Source organism: Pan troglodytes, chromosome X (genome assembly GCF_028858775.2).
Source record: "Pan troglodytes isolate AG18354 chromosome X, NHGRI_mPanTro3-v2.0_pri, whole genome shotgun sequence".
Classification (NCBI taxonomy): domain Eukaryota; kingdom Metazoa; phylum Chordata; class Mammalia; order Primates; family Hominidae; genus Pan; species Pan troglodytes.
Window position 1 is genome coordinate 32,451,990 of NC_072421.2, and position 23,762 is coordinate 32,475,751.

The following is a 23,762-nucleotide window of genomic DNA, read 5'->3' on the forward strand; positions in this document are numbered from 1 at the left end:
TCCATCCATGACAGACCTTTCTCTTCCTACTCCAGTCTCTCAACTCTCTATGGTCTCTAAAGCGTGATGCTCCCTGCCACTACTGGGGGCTCTGGAAAACTCAAACCCCAGAAGCAACCACCTGAGGTTGAAAAAGCTAATTGGCAACAGACTGGATACCGTATACGTTCAAATGGGATTTGGAGACACCCAGATGGCCACTAGGTATCTCCTCAGTCATTTACTCAAATTTTAGAACACAGCCTCCATAAATTACATATCAGGGCAAAAGAAAATCTTAAAAGGCTCCTCCACAAATATTGATGTAAACTTTTAGCCCTCATATTGAGTAGGTGAATTTAACTTGTATTCATAAGCTTTGCTAGTTGGCTATGAAATACTGGTATATGACAAACAGTTCACACTTAGCTAATTCCTAGTTTTCTGTATAAAATAAGACTTACTAATGGTTAAAAATATAATCAACATATGTAAATAAAACTTCCAGAAACATTAGGGGTAAAGGGAAACGACTTTGTATGCAAAATATACAAGGTATGTTGGATGTGTTTTTGTTAAGGAAAAAGAGAATAATTTTGTCCTAAATTAAAATGACTGTGAAAATGAGGAAGAGGAAGGTATAGGACAAAATCTGAATGAACATTGGAAATGGCAGGAGATTTGTGGAAGGAGAGTCTTATGTTAATAGCCAATGCTGGCTAAAACGGAATGGATTTATGTGTAAACTTTTACAAATGACCCTTAGTATCAACAGTGTATTGATCAAAAATGAGTTGTAGTTTCTTTTTGTTAAAAAATGATAAAATATTCTTGGATTATTGGTCTGCTCTTTTGAAATAAAATTGAATATATTTAAGTATGCAACATATTTTGATATATATATATATATATATATATATACACACACACACACACAAAATTGCAAAACAATTATTTCGGTCAAACTAACTAACATTTTCATCTTTTCTATTGGTCTTCTCTTAATAAGAGATTGCAAAATTTGTTTTTTTTATATTTTGGGTAATCTGTATAGGAAACAAATATTGTTTCTTATCAGAATAAGTACCTGTGTTGATTTTGTATGTCCTTGAATTTTTTTAGAAAGTAGTGTTTTCTCTTTGGAAAGAACTAAAAACTTTTACGATCATGTGGCCTTCTATATTTATTTTTGAAATCTTTTATTGTCATCTTGGTTACATAGGTAGCCATGCATTCTTTCATAGTGAGCAATGATCCTATTCAGCCAAGTAGTCAAACCTTTTGTCATTTTACAACCTTTGATATTTTGCTTTTCCCAGGTCAATTCTTAAATAAAATTTTTTTTATCTCAGATTGGTTTGAAAATTTTCAAAGGATTTGTTCCTGCACCCTTGTAAAATGAAGGATGTTAAAAATAACTAGGTTCATTTGGTATGTTGAGTTGCATAAAAAGCTTTGACAAGAAGAGATGCTGAACCTTGACTAGGTTATAGTTGTATGGGTCAACTATTATTAGTATAAATACTTGAAAAATTATAATAAATCCTTAGAACTTTGTTAGTGCTCTAGGTGCTCTAGGTGTCCATGATACATCCTGGTGCTACTTTATCCGATAATAATATTATGTCATCAGTCCTAACTCCAGTTGTTATTTTAAAATGTGGCATGGCACCAGGGGAAAAAAAAAATTCTTGTCGAATGAATCAGATCTTTAATTATGGCCATTTTAAGTCTTTTGTCGTTCACAGATAGTTTTTGGTTTATGCTGATGCTTCCCTGAGTGCTCTTACAATCAGTTAGAGGTCAGAATGCATCATCTTCAGTAAAACAGGACCATCTTTGAGACCCATAGGAAGTACTATGACAGGTACTCTGGGACACAGACTTCTGATGCCATTGCTTAAATAACTTTGAGATTATACCATTGGACAAAGTCAGGATTTATGAAACTCTGTGAAGAAGCTGATGAGTTCATGAAACTACTAACTCAAGATCAAGCAAGACAAGAATTAATTACATGGGCCTGAATGAACTGATACAAGATTTGATTATGGCTTTTGTTTAAAATATTCCTCATGTTTTAATGTTCTGTTTGCTAAATATAAGAAACGCCTTTCCATTTTCTCTTAAGTTATCTATAACTCATGAGAATTTAGAGGATGCTTTTGTAAACAGAATGAAACATTAATCTTTTTATCCCTGCCTGATCCCTGTAAAATTCAGAAATTCTTACCGAGTATTCTTATTTTCATGGCAATATAATTATTTGCATAGGTTCAATAAATATATTTATGTAACAAGACATAATTGAAAAAATATATAACCAAGGCTTTGACTGGAATGTCATATTTGAGAGTTAAGTGCATAGAGTCAGATGTGACCAGTTTTAAGGAGCTACTCGTGACTATATGGAGCTAATATAAGCCCCTTTTGGGAAAACTGTCCCGGTACCTGGCTTACAGAATTCCCAATCTTACAATTGAGTAAGGAAGGTCTATTCTTAGGAGACCCAAGAAACCTAGGGTATTTTAGGAACCTGGAAAACAGAACACTTCAGCTGCATCTATAGGTATTTTACTTCAGGTAAAATCTGATGTCAAGTTCTTGACTTGCCTTCCTAACCTTTGGAGACTTTTAAAAAATCAAATCTGAGGTTTCATATTTTTTAAACTACTTTATTGAGGTATGATTGACAAACAGAAAGCTGTACATATTTAATGCATAGAACTTGATGAGTTTGGAGATAAAGTATATATACAAAACCAACACCACAATCTATGCCATAAACCTATGCGTTACCTCCAAAAGTTTCCTCTCACCTTATGTACCACTGCTCCTAAAACTGAGAGTAGTAGTATTTTGTGGTAAGAACACTTAAACTCTGCCCTCAGCAAATTTCTAATTGTACAGTACAGTATCGTTAACTATAGGCACTATGCTGTACAGTATATCTCTGAAACTTATTCAGCTTGTGATTCTTCATGAAAACTTCCAGCTAAGCACGCTTAAAATAGCCTATTTGGTAAATTACCATTTTTGCTACCCCTATATAAATAAATAGGCCAGTCTTATTTTGTAAACAAGGAAAGTCTTACTTTGATTAACACTGATCAAAAGGGTGACGGTAGAGATAGACTTTCAGTAACCCTTGGGGTTATCAGATTCTAGTCATGTTCATTGTCTTTGATCTATTTTGCATTTCTTTGTAAACTACATGATTTTTTTTTTTTACCTACCTGTAAATTGAACTGGATCCTGCTGTCTTACACATTTTGTCCGTCCTTACCAATTTTCAGTTTATTTCCTTTACAATCTGGCTGCGATTCTCCAAATTAACATTTCAAATTTTTCTCCCACCATCCTGACTTGGTGACACTGAGAACTAAAACGTGACTGCCCATATTATTACTGAGATAAGGACTCTCTTCTCTAGGTTGTCTTATAGCTGCCATTTCCCCACAATATCTAAAGAAGCCCTGCAAGCAGAAGCTGGATGACTTGCTATAAACTACAAAGGACTCACCACCACAGCAAATTATGTATAGACAACTTTCATGCCTGGAGCTGCTGCTTTGTAGGCCATGCAAAAAGTTCATTAAACTCCAACCTCTTCCATGCCATGCTCCAAGAAATCCATCAGATTGCTACTGCCATCCTCACTCTACCATCTGAGAATGCCTACAGCCCAGCTTCTAGGAATCTTTTTGACTTGCTGCCCTCTGGACTCAAAAACTGAGTTTGCAGTCTGCTTCAACCATTAATCTTCGTCTTCCTTCTAACTTTCATAGAAATCTCCTTCATGAAATGTCTGATTACTACCAAGTGTCAGAGTTCGTTCAGCTAGTCCTTCAACAACAGAAACCTGCTGAAATGAACTAGATGAACTAGCGTTCCTAAGTTTTTCAATGGGAAAACTGGTTTCCCTTGAACAAAATGGAGGGTTGACAAAGAAAGCTTTAAAAATACCCTGAGTTTGACTACATTTGAGACAGATTTCTTCCTGACTTTAGACCTGACCTTCCTTTTCTTAGAGCATTTACTCTAGAAAACTTTATATATTATTTCTCTACTTTTTTGAGACAAAAATATTCTCCTAGCCTCTTGCCACTTTTATCCCTCAGGAATAAACTTTCTCAAGGACTTGGGAGCTAGCACTTTGATATAGAATCATCAAAAAAGATAGTGCCCCAATCTGCTAGTCGTCTGTTGGGAGGATAGGAATCTAACTTTGATAAGGGCCAATCAGCAAACACAGATGGCCTAACTAAGCACATTGACTAACCTCCCTCCTGATATCTAGTACTTTCTCACTAACTCATCTCAGCACTTAAAGGCTCTCCTGCCTTTTATTTCAGCAGAATTGAGTTCAATCTCTCTCCTCTATTGCAAAAGTTTTGAACACAGTCTTTCTTGTCTGTTGTCTAGTGCTATTTTTCTTTGACAACACTCACAGCAGTGTGAACACACACAGTGTTCAGTGACTTTAATGGTGAGTCACTACAATTGAGTCCTTTGGTAGTTTTTAGTGTGGATTTGACATTATGGGCAATTATGCTCCTTATACTGCAAGGAAGAGCCAGCAGAGCCACATGTCATGTTTATTTATAAACCACAGAAGGAAAGTGATTCTTGAGGGGAGGAAAAAACCCCCTCCCTGTGATTAAGATGAAAGTATTTCAGTGACTAAGCCTTAACATAAAATTATGTGTCCCGCCACACCTCATATTTTAATAAAAAGTGTGGAAAGCAGTAGTCAGTCTTATGTCAGATAAATAGTATACCTCTAGCTCATTACTGAAAGCATTCATTAAAGATTAAAAACATAAGACCCTTTATAGAAATTCTAAACTGGTCCCGGGATCTTAGCATTCAATTATCATTTCTGAAATCTGAAATCAACATATTTTATGTCTAAATTGAGAGTATATTTGAAAATCAAAATTCAAAGGCATGCCTTCTAGTGGGCTGACTGATGGGAAAGGGCTGTGATTACGCCTAATTTTCACCCTCTACATCACGATCTCATTGATTATGTTTCTCAGCTTGCTAAGGGTTCTGTGAGGTGATTTTCAAGATGAATATTGCTATTTGCAGGATTTCCTGAATAGGAATATTTCGGGAGTAAATTGCACAAACCAAGCAATGTGCAGTCAATTTTCACTCCAGCATAAACAATGTATTAGAACACAGCCCTTAAAGCTTTTTTTTATTTGGGTTTCATTACACAGCTAGCTGCATTTCATCAATAAGAGTGAAGTACCAAGCAGACAAAACTGAGGCTCACAGAGAGAGGGTATTACATATTTTTCTAACAGGTGTGCTCAGAGTTTGACTAGAGAAAACAAACTACCCGAATGGCAAGGCCTCAGACCCTTTGTTTCCGAGGCAGCCATGGCCACCATGGCCAGACAAGGCAAGTTTCTTTACATTTAGGATTTGGAGCTAGGGGCGTGGCTGTTTGTATATCTACTTTCTTTGCATTAACTCTTTCTTAAGATTTTAGTAAAGGTGTTTTTTTCTTTTCCTTGTGTTAAAAAAAAGGGCATGTGCTCAAAACTCCTTAAAAATTTTATTTTTGGTGTTCAGTAGTTTGAAACTAAGTAAAGCAAAGTGTCCCATCTTTCTTTAATGGAAAAATAGTTTAATTCCTTTAAGCAGAGGAATACAGCAGGCTGTAAGGACTAATATCCTATATCTTAAATCAGAAAAACTGTGCAATCTTAATAAATCATTTATTAGCGACAAGGAATGGAAGCTAGACAAAGAGGGATAAAAAACAAGGTAAATTATTATTCACACAGGTCACCATTTCCTAATTATAAGCTGGGGGTTTGAGAATTTTTGGGAGAAACTCTCAAGTCATCAAATCTATGATTTTATGTTTCCCCTCCCCCCACCTTGGACACAGCCACAAGCAGAAGAAAAAGGCTAAAAGAGTATTTTTGAAATCTGCACTCCAGAGATAAAAAACTCGGAATATGCTCAGAGGACTGAAGCCAAGGAGTTTTCTGCCAGGAAAAAAGCAGCTCCCTCTCCCCTCAGTGATTTAAAACAAGCTGCAGGAGGCAAATATCATGACTCTCAGAAACTACACACAGCAGTGAGTGGTGACTTGTAGCTTTGATAAAGAAAAGTGATTAACACAGCCGAGTATGGCTTTCACTTCAAACTGCAGGGACCCATTTGGCAGAGCCCTATGGGCCATAGACAATCGAAGACACAATGCAGGTTTTCATTATTTGAAAACCATTCCGGGAGGCACAGACTGGGACTGAAGACATTTTGGTTGAGTAAACAGGATCTATTTGTACCAAGGGATTTAAAAAAAAATCTTTTCTTAAATGTGTTCCAGGAAGAGAGATAGCTAGCATTGAGTATTTTGTAAATTATTATAATAAAGAGGCACATTTTAACCAAAGATTGCATTTAAAAGAGTAGAATGTGCTTTTACCGTGAGCTACAAAAAGCTATTTCTGGTTGGGAGGAAAGACTTTATGACCTTTCCTCTTTGCAATATTACGTCAATTACTTTTTAAGAATAAACTGGATATAAGATAATTGAGAATTTGGCTAAGGTTATTGTGTATTGGGCCAAGTAACTGTACTTTCTTGTTGGGGTTGTTTATTGAGCAGTGAAAAATCAGTATTCATGAGATGTAATTGTACTGGTGAATAGGAGCTAGTCAAACACCTCTGAGTACATTATGTACTAGCTAAGTGGAGAAATGGTCAGGATCCTAGAACTGATGGCTTCCCTGAGACGATGATGTGTTTTGTACTCACCCAGTCTTGCCCCTTGTGATCATGTATGACTAAAATTCAGGGTGATGGGACATCAGAAGCCACGTCTTGGTATCAAGACTTCCACTGTGCCTTTAATGTGCAGGCTGTTGTTACCCATCCTGTATAATTTCTTAAAGCTAACTAAATTTGTTACTGGGTAAAGCCTATTATGTCTCATAAATTTAACCATCAGACTGAACCCAAGACTGTGCCACTGGCTGAGCAGGCTGAGTTTTGTACTAGTGAAATGATGTCTACTTGTGACTTCCACAGTGCCATCTGCTCTTGAGGAGTAGCTATCAGAATGGTAGACGTAAGTGTCAGGAGGAAGTAAGGTAAACATAGTCAAGAACATTTTGCTAATCTAACTCATTTTAGTTGTAGCAAACTTCCCTCTATCTCCTTGTTACTCATGCCCATCTTCCCCAAACTTTTACTTCCTCTTCACTAGAATATTCTCAAACTTCCTTTTCCCTTTGCTCTCAGTTCCAGCAAAACAACAGCTAAATGGAGATTAAAATGTTAGGTTTTTACAATACTGGACAGTAAATAAATTTAACAATTAAAGTCAATTAAATAAAAGAAAAAACTACTCAAAAATGTTACTTATCCTTTTTACTCTGAAGTTGCCCAACAATACATTCATTAATAGATTGTAATTTCAACGATTCGGTTTATTTGATTGGCTACTTAAAGATTTTGGCAAATAAGGAGACGCAAAACGGGGCAGCATATTGAAAGAATCTTTGGAATAGATTCCTTGAAAGGGAGAAAAGAAAATCAATCAGCATTTACAAGGACACTAAAAGAAGGAGATAGTGGTGTTCAATTGGCAGGATTGTCTGAAGCCTTACGCTTACCTGCAGTATCTCATTCGTATTCTGGGTGTCTTGGTACTGTCTTTATTCATTGACTTAAAAACACTCACAAGTAAGCATCATTTACTGGATCCTAGGCTGAGTGTGTATGATATGAGTGGAGAAGCAGAGATAAATAAGAGAATGCCCTCTGCACTCAAAGAACAGTGCAGATGTGTAATGAAATACTCAGGTGTATAAAATTTAAGTATAAATCAACATATGAACAATGGGAGATGAATAAAGAGGTTTATAAGAAATCCTAACAGGGATTCTATCTCTACTTGGGGTACGGAAGAAAACTTGGAAGACGCAATGACTTTGAATTCATTCTTAAAGAATGGAAGAAAATTCATTATATCAAAATAAACTGAAAGAAGTCATTTAAAGAAGAGAGAAAACCAAGATCACAGGTATGACATGAAATTACGTGGATGGAAAGGTACCAAGTAATTTGTTGTGGCCAGACTATACGGGGAGATTGCTGGCAGAATGAGAAGATAGAAAGGTAAAGTGTAGTCAGTCTGAGAGGGCTTTACAATGTCTACAAAAGAGCCCAGACATTATATTTTAGGAACCTAATCTCATAAACAACTTCAATTTTGGATAAGGAATCTATGAATATGTATTAAGCACAATTAAAACAGGGATAGAAAATGAATCACAGTAACAAATATGATGCAGGCATTCTAGTAACATAAGTTTAATGAAGACCTTATTTCTAGTAAATGCTGAGGAAAAAGCAACATATTCTAGTAAAATAATTATTATTATTATCATTATGACAACAATGATGATGATGACAAAGATTCCCTGCTTGACTAAACTTTAGTCAGGCTTCTGAACCTTCGCCTGGGCTCATCTTTGCACTCCCCTGTAAAATCCAGGTTCAGCAAAGAAGCCTGTCAGTTTTACAAGAACCCTTTATCCTTGGTACCTGATCACCCTCAGTATTCTCCACCATTCCCCAAGGGTTGTCTGATAAGATAACCCTGGCCTATCTTCAGCAAGAATCCTGTGAGGTTGGTTTAGCCAGAATCCCACTTACCCCTGATGTTTCCTCTTAATAATTTTCCATCTACTGACTCCTACACTGCTCCTTGGCTATAAATTCCTACTTCCACTGTGCTGTATTTAGAGTTGAGCCCAATCTCTCTCTATCCAACCTCCTGTAATACTCCATTGCAGTGGTCCCTGTGCCTATTGTGGTTATCCTGAATAAAGTCTTCCTTACCACACTTTAACAAGTAATATTTTGTCTTTAATAATGATACCAAATGAGAAAATTCAGTGATATTGCCATTTTTCTTAAAAAAGAAAAAAATATTTAAAGCAAAAAGTTCCTACCTTAATGTCAAATGGTCCTTCTTGGTTTGGTTGGTTATAAATTTCCAACTGATTCCTAATAGGAGATAACCACAGCAGCAGATGATTTAACTGCTCTTCAAGGTCTTCAAGCTTTTTTTCAAGCTGCCCAAGGTCTTTTATTTGAGCTTCAATTTCTCCTTGTTTCTCAGGTAAAGCTCTGGAAACCTGAAAGGAAAATACATTTTAAAAAGGTAAATAATTCTCAAGGCATAAGCCAAAATGTTTAAAAATATATTTTCAAAAGTTATTTATCATGAAATATTACAGAATCTTACTGATTTGTGTTATTTTAGCAGCATAATATTGATTATTTACAAATATTACATGTTGGGATTTCACCAATGTATTCAAAATTATTCATTAACATGCTACAAAAATTCTTTCCTTTAAAGAAACTAATACCTTTTTGGAATTTCAAAACACACACCTTACACAAAGGCATAGCCAACTGCAACTGATAAAGTAAAGAAATACATCTTTCATTTATTCACTCAGTTACTAAATATACTGGTGTGTTGTGTATTATATGCCATACACGCTTCCTTTGCAGTTATAAAAATGAATAAGCCAAGTTATTCAGCATTAGCACCAGATATATCACACAGGTCTTCTAAATCCCAAATGAGTGATTTTTATTCAATGCGCATCCTAAAATTAAAACCAAACCAACTATAATTTTGTTTGTATAGCAATCATTTCTTCTACTATACTTGCTTCTAGCTTTCTTTTATGTCATGGAAGATTGTAAAAGGAAGTCCCTTCATGTACAAGGAAAATTGGTAAGTTATGCGTTTTTGTGAGCTATCGTTTCTGAGTCCTAGTAAACAGAAGCAGGTGGTTGAGATGAGAAGTAAAAAGAACATTTGGATTAGAGTAGACTGTAACAGAATGATTATAGGTTATTTTTATTAAGAGATCAGTATATGCCAACCATCATCCTTGGAAGTTTCACATTTGTAGACTTCCTTAATCCATCCAACAATGCTACGATATAGATATTATCATGATCCCACTATCACACATGGATGATGACGTTGGGGTTGAAAAAACATTAAATAGGTTAGGAAGCAGTATGACATGGTATTAAGCATTGTGAGGTCTAGAGTTAGGCCACTTGGATTTCAATTCTGGTTCTAGTTCTTGCCTAACATTTTAGCCAAGTTTTCTCTAACTCTCAATGCCTCCTCTGTAGATTGGGGACAATGATAGCACCTGCTTCATAGGATTACTGTTAGGACTCAGTAACGTCATCCCTGAACATACCTTAGAGCAATACTCTGCATGATAATGAATGACAATAAAGTTATTAAGTAGCAGTGATTATTGCTCAAGCTTACATGTAAATAAAGAGCCAGGATAGGCCGAGCACTGTAGCTCTTGCCTGTAATCCCAGCAGGAGGCTGAGGCAGGAGGATTGCTTGAGCCCAGGAGTTCGAGGCCAGCCTGGACAACATAGCAACACTCCCATCTCTACAAAAAAAAACAAAAAAAAACAAAAACAAAACAAAACAAAAAAAAAAACAGAGCCAGAATAAACAAGAGTAAAGCTATTTTCTTCAGAATATCAAGAGTTAAAACTGGCATCCCAGAATAAAGAATTTAAACTTGTAATGATAGCTCTTTACGAGACTATTAATAATACCACTGTAATACAAAATATTACACTGCAATATGAATAAAATTTTATAATATACATCTGTTCCATAATAATATATTATGAATAATAATAGAGAAGATTTTAAAAATAAACTAGATAATATACTAGTGTGTCACATAAACAATGTCACATGCCTTGGAACAATTGTTTTAGATACTTTTAAAATAAGTCACTAATGAACAGTACATTGTTTAATTGGATGCAAGAGTTAGGAGATGAAAAAGAGAAAGTTGTCGAGAAAAAAATCAATTAATGTACAGAAAAATGAATTTTAAACAAGATTGTATACGTAAACAATATGTACAGTGAAACGTCTTGTAAATGCATGTATATATGTTGTGAAAAATTCATGAGACTGTATAAGCAAAGGATTAACATCCAGCCTGGGCTGTTGCAGGTCAGTCTGGGACAGACCCTAGGCTCCCACAGCACTGTTTCCTTGGAAACACTAACTTTAAGATGAATGGGAAATGTTGGGCCTGGCTTTGTCGTGTGGAACTGCACCTCATTGCGGGAGCTGTCAGTTGGAATACAGTCCTTGGATCCACGTGACTACAATGGTGTAAAAGATTGATGGGAAATACAGTTGGTGGCTCCTGTTGAAGGTGACCTGCACACTTCTTGCCTCTCATTCCTGGCAGCCTTTCCCTGTGTAGGTGAGAGTTGGGCAAAAGAAGCATCGTGTTTCAGATAGCACAGAATGTCCATGAATCATGAATTGAGATATTGTTCTCTTTGCTTGATTTGTGTTTTGTGAGTTCACATCCATAACTACACCTGTGGTGCTAAACTCTTGTGTATGTGTGTGTGTGTGTGTGTGTGTGTGTGTGCGCACGCATGCGCACACACAGGTATGTGTGATGTAGGTGATGTTACAAATATACTCCTACGTCTGTAATACATGATCTAATGATGTCCTCAACTTATTTTTCAAGCATTTTAAAGGAGGTAACTAAACATTTTATTTTTATTGGATCATTTTCTACTCACAAGTAGATGTAAAAAGCGTTTTACAGCTTCAACTAACAACATCTAAATGCCTCTAGACTCTGAAGCTACTGAGATAATAGCCATCATATTTTCCTAAAATCTCTAAAACTGAGCGATGAACTCCTTTTTTCTGATCATGAAATTGTTCACGTTTCATTTAGGCTTCATATATAAGCACAGAAATCTGTATAACATTTAACTAAGATTGCTGGTTTCCTTATCATCCTCCCATACTATCCCTTCCTTGTAATAGAGGTAAAACAATTCCTGACAGAAAACAGTGTAATGGGTCAGATTTGACTAATATCTGGAATAATGAAATGATAGCTTATCATGAGATGAAATTTTCAGCTTAATTATGCTGTTGCTTTAGGTTTATCCTCTCAGATCTTGTCTTTCCCACCATCATAACATTTACCTCATGCTATTTAACTTTTTATTTACATTGCTCCTTCTCACTGACCTTTGATTTCTGGGTCAAACAAGCTCTGTTCCTAAATATGATGGACCTTCACCAAAAGTTTGTTAAAAACAATTTCCAAATTCAGGATTATTATTTTTTCAATGTAAGAAGCAGTATATGTCTATAGTAGTCAACCACAAAAAAATGTAAATTGTATCCTCAAGTTAAATAACTTTAATTCACAGACAAAAATATCAGTAAACTGGACTATATAAAAAATCAAAAGCTTCTGCATGACCAAAAGAGCCATAGGAAAAATCAAAAACAAACGAACAATTATGAAAAATAAATGCTTGTGACTCATGTCTAAGGGACTAATTTTCCTAACACATGAAAGACCTTCTGCAAATTAATAAGAAAAAGGCCAAAAACCCAAAAGAAAATTGGACAAAAGATAAGGACAGTTCACAGAAAAGAAAATACAAAGGATTTTAAATGCATGAACAGAAGCTTAGCCTTGGTAATAATGAGAGAAATGAAAATTAGAGCTTCATCTATTGCACTGGCAAAAATTCAAGTCTGCAGATACACTATGCTGCCAAGGCTGTGGGAAAATGCAGACTCTTCTACGTGGCTGGTGGGAAGTATACATTTGTGTACCTCTTGTGGAAGGCAGTTTGGCCATATCTATAAAAAGCATGTAAACTTTGACCCGGAAATTTTATTCCCAGGAATTTATTTTGTAGATTTGTTTCTAGAATTAAGGTTAATGTGCAGTGAGGGTAGAGCAGATGATGGGTAGGGTGAGATATTTTTTACTGTACCTTTTATATTTTGAACAATGTAAAGGCATTACTGTATTAGTCTGCTCTCACACTATTAACAAAGACATATCTGAGACTGGGTGATTTATAAAGGAAAGAGGTTTAATGGACTCACCATTCTACATGGCAGGGGGGGCCTCACAATCATGGCAGAAGGCAAAGGAGAAGCAAAAACACATTCTACATGGCAGCAGGGAAGAGAGCTTGCTCAGGGGAACTCACATTTATAAAACTATCAGATCTTGTGAAACTTACTGCTTATCAGGAGAACAGTATGGGGGATCCTCTTCCATGATTCAATTATCTGCACCTGGCTCCACCCTTGACATGTGGGGATTACCATAATTCAAGGTGAGATTTGGGTGGGGACACAGGCAAACCATGTCAATTACTTTTGTAAAAAATTATTTAATAAGGAAAACTACCGTACTAGCCCATCTTCCTACCACAAAATGTTGTTGAGAAATTACACTTTGCATATTTTAATAATGAATCATTATTATTCTGGTATAACATATCTAAAGCCATCAGTGAAAAATGCTCTGAATAGTTTTCTTTGGCAATATCACTTAATGGTTGGGTGGAAATCAAGAACTTTTAACACATATTTTTTTTGTGCTCTTCTCCACTTTAAAACAGTTTCCAGGAATTGAGAGTATTCCAAATAGTTCACGGAAAAATATAACAGGTGTGAGTAACGTATAACGTGGAAAAAGATTAAGGTTTGTATCAGATTCTATGTGTTTCAAATTAATTTACATTTATATTTACTATTTTGCATTCACATCAAAGTATAGACACAAACACCTGACCGGTAAAATACATCATTTTTCTAATAATCCTTTTATGTATTATAAAACCATGCTCTTCATATAACATGTTCCCTGTGGTGAAAGAAAACAAACACATTCAATTCCCTTATGTGTTAATTTAGTATCTAAGCACATCTTGACCTAATTTCACACAAGATTACTTTCCTTATTCTTTCAATCTCTGAATGTTAATTTCAAATGTATATGTTTTAATATTAAGATAAGCAAAAGTGTCTGTTTTAGAAATAAACATATTAAGATGGATTTCATAACACAAAACATTTTAGAAAAATTAAAGTGTTAAGCATAAAAATAGTAAGAAGAACTGGAATAAAATATTGGCGTGGGGAAGCCTTTTAGAAGCAAAAAAGAATATAAAAAGATTGAATATAATATGCGTATTCACTTATAAATTAAAGCCAATAATCAAAATTAAAACAAATGACAACTGGGAGTATTTGCAGCATATATCAGACACAGGGTAATAATTTTAGTATATAAAAAAATCTTTTAATGAGTAAAAAAAGGAAAAATCTACTGGAAAACTGGATAAAGAACATAAAAAGAAATTGACAAAAATGTAAACAGCCAATAAACAAGAAAAAATCCAAACAGTTAGTAATCAATGAAATGCAAAGGAAAACAGCAATGTTATACTATTGTTTATCTATTATATTAGTTTCTGTAAAAGGTCTTTGTCAAAGTTCTGGAAAACAAGCAATTTTATGATCTTCCTTGGAGCCCTATTATACAGTCATTCACCACATTTCAGTCAACAGACTGACTGTGATCCTATGAGATTACAATGGAGCTGAAAAATTCCTATTACCTAGTGATGTCACAGTGCAATGAATTACTCTCACGTTTGTGGTGATGCTGGTGTAAGCAAACCTACTGCACTGCCAGTTATATAAAAATACAGCACAGAAAAGTATGTACAGTATGCAATACTTGATAATGATAATAAACAACTGTTATTGGTTTATGTATTTACTATATTCTTAATTAGTTCAAAAGAAGGCATTGTTATCCTATGAGATGATAGTTTCATGAATGTTTCATTGCCCCTGAAGACCTTCCAGTGGGGGACAGCATGTGGAAGTGGAAGACAGTGATATTGATGATCCTGACCCATGTAGGCCTAGGCTCATGTGCGTGTTTGTGTTTTACTTTTTAACAGAAAAGCTTAAACAGCAAAAATATTAAAAATAAGAAAGCTGCTACAATAAGGATATAAAATATTTTTGTGCGGGTGTTCAACGTGTTCATGTTTTAAGCTAAGTGTTATTACAGAGTCAAAAACTTAAAAAAAAGTTTATAAAGTAAAAAAGTTACTATAAGCTAAGGTTAACTTATCATTAAAGAAAATAAATGGGCCAGGCGCGGTGGCTCACGCCTGTAATCCTAGCACTTTGGGAGGCCGAGGCGGGTGGATCACAAGGTCAGGAGATCGAGACCATCCTGGCTAACACGGTGAAACCCCATCTCTACTAAAAATACAAAAAAAAAAAAAAAGATAAAAATGTGTCTTCATAAATTTAGTGCAGCCTAACTATACAGTGTTTGTAAACTGTATGGTACTGTACAATAATGTCTTAGATTTCACATTTGCTCACCACTACCACTCACTCACCGACTCACCCAGAGCAACTTTGAGTCCTGCAAGCTCCATTCATGGTAAATACCGTATGCAGCTGTACTATTTTTTATCATTTGTATACTGTATTTTTACGGTACATTTTCTGTGTCTAGATACACAAATATTGCTGTGTGACAATTGACTACAGTATTCAGTAAAGTCACATGCAGTACAGGTTTGCAGCCTAGGAGCAATATGCTGTACCATATAGCCTGGATGTGCAGTAGGCTATACCATCTATCTTTGTGTAAGTACACTCTATGATTATAAAACAACAAAATCACCTAATGACACATTTTTCAGAACATATCTCATTTGTTAAGAAATGCATGACTATATATGTTGCTAGTGATTTGGTAATTCAGACCGAAAAGTTAAGCTTCTACCCTGGAAACTACAAACACTACTGAGACATTGAAGAAAATGTAAACAAATAGAGGACTACCTTCTTCATGAATTAGAAAGTCCAATACTGTAAAGATATCTGCCCTCTCTTCAAATAATCTATAAATTCAATGCAATCTCAATCAAAATTGCAGCAACAATTTCTTAGTAGAAATTGACATGCCAATCCTAAGATTTATATGTAAGTGCAAAGGGCTAAGAATATCCAAGGCAACTTTGAAGAATAACGAAGTTTAAGAATGTTTGCCACCAGACATGAATATTTATTATAATTAAGCCTGTGTGGGATTGAAGTGAGAACAAATCATCTATATAGCGTTTCCTAATTTATACGATGGTGTCACTTAAGTTGGAAAAGGATGATCTTTTCAGTAAATAGCACCAAGTTAACTGATTAGTCATTTGAAAAATATGAACCTTGACTCTCCACATCATACACAAAACATCAATTCTAGATTGTTTGCAGACCTCAGTGTGAAAGGCAAAAAAATAAAGTTTTCAAAAGAAAATACAGAAAAAAATCTCAACAATTTTAGGTTAATTTATTATTTTTTAAACAAGATATAAAAAGCATTAGCCATAAAGGAAAAGACTGATAAATCAAACTCCATTTATCAGGAAAGATTGTTAAGAGAAAAAAATAAAGCAAAGTTTAGGTTGGAAAAAGATATTCGCAATGCATAGATCTGACAAAGGACTTGTATCCAAATAACTTCTACATCAGTAAGAAAAAGACAACTATTATTTTTAATGGGCAAAAGATTTGCATAATGACTTCACATAAGAGGATATAAAAATGGCACTAATCGTCAGGTGATTGCAAATTAAAACACAATGAAATACCATTTCACATTCACCTAAATGGTTAAAAGGATAAAGGTTGAAAATACATACTCTTGATGAATATGTGGATCAACTAGAAGTCTTATATACTGCTGGTGAAAATGAACTGAAATGACCACACTGAAAAACTGTTTTCTGGTTATTCCAAAGCCAAATGTACACATCTTATGACCTAGCCATTGTACTTCCACGTATATTAAAAATAAATATATACATATATGCAGGAAAGGACATGAACATCACACCAGCATTTTTCCTAATAGCCCCATAATAGGCACAACCCAATGTCCATTGATTAGCAGAATGGATAAACTGTGGCATATTCACACAATAGAATACCATACATAGAAAAACTAAACTAACTATGGCACAGGCAATAGCATAGAATAATATCACAAAAATAATGTTGAGCAGGACATGTCAAATACAAGGGCATATACTGGATGATTCTGTTTATAGGAATTTCAAAGTCAAAACTAATCTAGGTGTTAGAGGTCAAAAGAGTGCTTATCTTTGGGAGAGGGTGGTGGCAGGGGAGAGGCTCATAACTGGGAGGGAACAGGAGAGGGGCTCCTGAGGTAATGTTCTAATTCTTGATCTTGGTGGTAGTAGCATGGATACACTAAGTTTTTTTTTAAAAATCCCTGAATTTCTATTCTTATGATTTGTGTACTTTTCTATGTGTCTTTATACTTCAGTTTAGAAAATTTGATAAAACTACTTTAAAAGCCTTAAGATTACTCATTCCCTTCAACTCCAAAATGCTACTTCTATGAATTTTCCTAGGGGAATGTCAGAGATAAACACAGAGACCTATGACAAGAATGTTCAATTATGTCACTCTGGTGAAAAAGTGAAACGAAATCTCCCCAAATAGAAGAAACTGCTTTTACATAATGAAATATGTTGCATCCACTAAAGTAAATATCATGAAAAACATCCTATTACACTGAAAAATATTAATGACATATTAAAAATATATTAACAATAAATTATGGTTTTGATTTTGTATGCATATTTTACATATCAGTATCGACACACAGCAAAGGACATGAATAGATATTTCTCTAAAGCAAACATACAAATGGCTAACAAGCATATGAAAAAAAAAATGATCAACCTCACTAATCAGCAGGGAAATGCAAATCAAAGCCAAAATAAGATATCATCTTATACCTGTTAGAATGACTATTATCAAAAAGACAAAAGAAAAGTGTTGGCCAGAATGTGGAGAAAAGAGAACCCTTGTACAATGTTGATGGGAATGTAAATTAGTATAATTATTGTAGAAAACAGTATGGAAGATCCACAAAACATTAAAAATAGAACTACCATATGATTTAGCAATCTTATCTCTGGGCATATATCCAAAAGAATTGAAATCAGTATTTTGAAGAGATATCTGCCCTCTCATGTTTACTGCGGCACTATTTGCAATAGCCAAGATATGGAATCAACCTAAATGTCCATCAATAAATGAATGGTTAAAGAAATTGTGGTATATAAACACAATGGAATGCTATTCAGCCTTAGGAAAGAAAGAAATCCTGTCATTTGCAACAACACGGATTGAACTGGAAGACATGATGTCAAGTGAAATAAGCTAGGCAAAGAAAGGCAAATACTGTATGATTTCACTTATATGTGAAATCTAAAAATGTCAAACTCAGAGAAACAGAGAAAAATGGTGGTTATTAGATCCTGGGGGTGGGGTGATTTGGGAGATATTGATGAAAAGATACACAATTTCAGTTTGACAGGAGGAATAAATCCTAGTTATCTATTGTAACTCAGGGTGACTACTGTTAGTTAACAATAACGTATACTTGGAAATTACTAAAAGTAGATTTTAAGTGTTCTTACCACAAAAAATAAGTATGTAAGGTAATGAATATGTTCTATAGCTTGATTTAGTCATTCCACAATGTTTATTTCACAATATGTGATATTTCACAATATCACATTGTACACCATGACAATAATACAATTTTTATTTGTCAAGTTTTTAGAAAATTTAAAAATTTACACATAGATTTTCATATTTGTGAATGATTAGAAATATATGCACACTTTATTAACCTTTAAAGGAGTATTATAAATTATACATGATTTTAATGTAATTTTTAATATTTTTGTCCTTTTTCAAAGTTACCACTCAGAAAGAATATTATATGTTTTATATGTTAAATAGAAATAAATAATAAGTAGTACTGGTTTGGTGGCTATTCCTCTGAAATATTAGCAACAATAAAATTACTATTATAACTTAGGTTTACAACATATTTCAGGTACTTTATGATGGATTTTACTTATATTCACTTTCTTATTCTACCCATGATCCTATGAAGTACATAACATTTTCTAAAATTATCAAGTGAGGATATTAAGGGTCAACAATATAAATAATATTCACAAGGTTACTAGTAAGTAAAAAAGATGGCACTAAATATCCAGGTTTTACTGACTTCATATTCTACTCTTTCCTTCCCTCTTCCCTCTCAAAACATACTTTCCAGTATCTTTCAAAATTGACATCATTTGGGCCGGGCGCGGTGGCTCACGCCTGTAATCCCAGCACTTTGGGAGGCCGAGGCGGGCGGATCATAAGGTCAGGAGATCGAGACCATCCTGGCTAACACGGTGAAACCCCGTCTCTACTGAAAATACAAAAAATTAGCCGGGCATGGTGGTGGGCATCTGTAGTCCCAGCTACTCTGGAGGCTGAGGCAGGAGAATGGCATGAACTTAGGAGGTGCAGTTTGCAGTGAGCCGAGATCGCGCCACTGCACTCCTGCCTGGGCGACAGAGTGAGACTCCGTCTCACAAAAAAAAAAAAAAAAAGAAAAAAAAAAGACATCATTTGATAAATGGATCTATTTAAACTTATGCTTTTCAAAAGTTATTTGTGTGAGTACAATCTATACCCTTAATACTTAGTATCATTAAAGCAATATACATTTAGAAGTCAACTTCAATAAGAAATAATATAAATGAAATGCATGCAAGTAAACATATTTTGAAAATGAATATTAATATGAATATTTTGAAAATTAAAACATTACTGTTTGACATTTGTTAATTTTATGGGGACTAGAAGAACAGTTAGAATGCTTATCAAATGCATTTTTGGATTATGATTAATCCAAAATCATGTGTAAATTATCATGATATAATTGTGATAAGCATCTTCTCTATTTTGGTAGACTTGTCATTTATTTTATAATAGAAGCATGGATAACATAAGTTGTTATAAAGATTAAAAATAATAATAGGGAATTTTCAATTCAAATAAGTAATAATTTACATGATATTTTAGCATTATTTTCAAAAAATTTAATGTAAATACTGAATTCGGAAACTTCTGTACTTAAAAAATAAAGACTTGATTGAATTTTAACTTAATTTTAAAATCCTATCTCACACAATTCCTAACTAAATACCAGATGAATGAAACGTTACATGTAAAAAAATTGAACTATAAAAGTAATGAAAATATGGGAGGCTATTCTTATAATTTTAATTTAAAAGCCATAAAGTAATGACTTACATTCATAGCAGTATAAAATTTCTTTACATAAAAAATCAAACAAGCCAAAGAAAAAGGCAAAAACAATTCATCTTTTTGACACTCTTAAGATAAAAACATTCTCACAAATCAGTAGAAAAAAAGACAAATACTCAATTAAAAAGGACAATGAGGAATAGACCATTTATGAAAGAACTATAACTGACCTATGTATAGGCCTATTAAAATTGTTTAACTTCACTAGGAAAATTCAAACAGGGAGGTGTAATATTGCACCTATTGATTTAACAAAGATTTAAAACACTATCTTGCACTGCAATACAATAGTCTCATACAACAGAAATTGTGTGGTGAATTGGGTCTTCTCATTACTGATAGCAAGCAAATAAAATGAAATATCTCTGGGAGTGGGGTTGGGTGTGGATGAGGTAGGTTTTTGTAGTTTATATCTAAAGTCTAAAACATTTTAGTGCACTTAGACCAGAGATTTTACTTTTAAAATTTCAAAAAAATTTTCTGCAATGAATATGTGCTTCTTTTAAAAAAGAAAATCATTATTTTAAATATAGGTACACATGTATACTTTTATAGAAATAGGTTTATGTATGTAGTGCCTAAAATGTGCCCAACATATCTATCAACAACATCTAATAACAACTCTATAATACAGGTAGTATTATTGTTCCCAGTGTACTCATGTGACTTGTACAAGGTCAAATAGCTGTTAAATGGTAACCAAGCTAGGATTTGAACCCAAGAAGTTAGGCTTTGAAGCCTATCCTGTTAGCCACTATACTATTTTACCTCTCATTCCCTTTAGCTATATGACTTTGAGAAAATGTACTATATGAGTGCAAAAGAAGGTTTGCTTTTTGTTTACAGCATTTCACAAAATAAATTCCTTTAGGTACTGATTGGAGCTTACTACAATTTCTTCATAACTTTGAAAGTAAGTGGGATGATAGAGCCCTATTTTCCTTGCCACTATCAAATTCAGTTTTCAAAATTGCCACTCATTGATTCTCTTGCTTAAAATTGTATGACTGATTTCCAATAGCCTCCAACTTCTTTAGCCTGCCTTTATCTAAAAAATAGTTCTTAACAATCTGACGCTATCTTCCATTCTTCAAATCTTCCTAATAACAAAGCACTTCTTTTGGTCTGTTTCTCTGACATTGTGTACTCTGCCATTAAAATGTCTTCTTTTCCCTCAATAAAATATCTATTTTCCTTATCGACACATATAAAACTCTTCCCAATCCTTCATGTTTTGGGTAATAAAAGTTCCACCTCCTCAGAGAAGATTGCTTAATCCCTCTGGAAGGAAATAATGATTCTATCTAATAAACTCTAGCATTAATTACCTGGGCTACTTCATTAGACACTGTCAGTTATTACTTTTTTCTTTATTTTACTGTTCTCTTCCAACTTATGTCTTCTTTCTTCTCTTGTCTCTCCCCAAAAGCTAGAATACTCACACATACACACAGCCACAATTGAATTTTACATCTTTATATACCGTTAGTAACTTTTCTTACATGATATAGCATTTGTTAAATGAACAGTCATACAAAACAATCTATCATTCGCTAATAAAACAGAAAAGAGAAGGTAAATCTCCTGAAAACGCTTACGTTCTTGTACACTTTGAAAACGCTTATGTCCTTATACATGACATTTCTAACTCTGTTTCCCATTTTAGGCTATGTGTGAATATCCAAGTTCACTAGCACAGTCAGAACAGGTGTTACTTGGCGGCTGGACTAGTGAAATTTGATGTGAGGAATACAGAGTAGAAGAGGGTAGACCCTCTTGAGGGTCAGTCAAGAGGACTAAGGAATAAAATTCTTGATATGTTTTCTGTTAGTTAGCTTGATGTCATGGATTCTGGGGCTGGAGACAGGACTAGGTATTAATTAATCGCAGGACTAGTGGTAATATCCGTGTAATTAATTCAATCAATATTTACCTAGTAGCTATTTTGTTCCAACCGCTGCCCTATATTGCTTCTGTAGTTGACTGAAGTTGGCCATTGTATGGCTACGTGTAAGTCTCCAATGCCAATATCCCTCTACCTTGAAAATAGCTAAATAACAGTGCACTCTGAATGCATTTTAGGCAAATATTCTGTTGCCCCCAACCAAAAAACACCTCCCCCAAATTAGTAATACCAATTAAATAATTCATGTAAACCATTATCTTCTTTTGGATAAAATGCATGTAGTATGAAATTTTTGGAGAGTTCATTTTGCCTCACACATTTTTTAACAACAATAAATTAATGTCACTGGAGAACTAGACTTAGCAAAGATATCTTCCCAGGCACAAAACTCGATTATTTTTACAACTGGTCTCGTGGTAAAATATCCCTCACTAGGAGGTCATTTATTTTCTTTCCCTCTGGAAATTTGATAAAATAATGATGAATATATGACTGAAAAATACATTGTGGTTATATGCCACCAGATATTTTAAAACTATAAATCCATGCACAATGTAAAAGTGACTAATTACAAATCATTTTTATGACATTCAGCCCCCAGTGGCATAGCTCTTGGAATATTACTTTAAAAGTAAGAGGATTTCCTTTTTAAAGTATGTGGATTTTACTTACGATGTTTATACATCTATATTTCCTACACTGTTTCCAGTTTTAAGTATATGATAACAGTGAAGTCCCCTGTGTCAAATCACAGTGTATGTTAGTTTTATTGCATAACCACTTCATTACCGCACATGGATTTTGTTATTTTTCTCAAGACGTCAAACATATAATACATTATGAGGTAAATGAACATTTCTAGCAAGATTTCAAAGTCAGTAAAATTTGATGTACAATAAATAGGTTGGCAGTCCTTGGAGAACTCTGCCCTTATTACCACACTAAAACCATACTGACTTTTCAATAAACTTTGGTGTTCATGAGCAGCATTGTTATTCATTAATTTATTTGTTTGCAGTATAAGCATCTAACTCCATGGTCAAAGAATACTTAATAATATACGTGAGTACATGGATAATATTTTTTGACTGTTCACCTTGATCTAAACCTACCCTAAAGCTAGGTAACAAGCCCTTTAATGGCTCCTGGAGGCATTAGACAAATGAAGTGAATAGGTGACATTGATTTGCTCAAACCTCAATAGTTCTAAAATGGATTTTATAGGGATTTATACCCATCTAACTATCCACCTACCCACAAACTCTTCACTAAATAATGTGATTTTGGTCACATACTGTTTAAACCCTGAGGACAATAAAATTTAAAGAAGTTAAATGTAATTTAATCTCTCTCTCTCTCTCTCTCTCTCTCACACACACACACACACACACCACAGAATGTGTTGTTACAAATTAACCCCGTATTTTTCTCCCCTCTCCCTCCCTCCCAGCCATACTCTAAACAAAGGCTCTACAAAGTAGCACTAAACAAGGGCTACTTTATTCCCACACTCTCCAATCAGAAATCTTTGATCTTATTTGCTTGAAGGACCTTAGCATCAGCCTGGCTGATACAGAAAAATGTCCCTTGGATTCGTAGGAAATATCAATTTAATATTTTTGTTTGCTCATTTTGTTCATTTGTTTGATAAAAATTCAAGGAAAACTAAGTCATGATCTGTACAGTTTTACCCAAGCAACAAGAACCATAACAAATAACAATAACTTGATATTT

General features: G+C 34.3%; 1 protein-coding gene across 14 annotated transcripts in view; it reads right to left on the minus strand.

Moving 5' to 3' along the window:
* Positions 1-23,762, minus strand: part of DMD (dystrophin) — a 2,616,526-nt gene that overhangs the window by 749,106 nt on the left and 1,843,658 nt on the right. For all 14 annotated transcript variants that reach the window (XM_063804906.1, XM_063804905.1, XM_063804907.1 and 11 more), the window contains one exon: positions 8,967-9,152. In XM_063804906.1, coding sequence (XP_063660976.1) covers positions 8,967-9,152 — 186 coding nt within the window. The remainder of the gene's footprint in view (positions 1-8,966; positions 9,153-23,762) is intronic.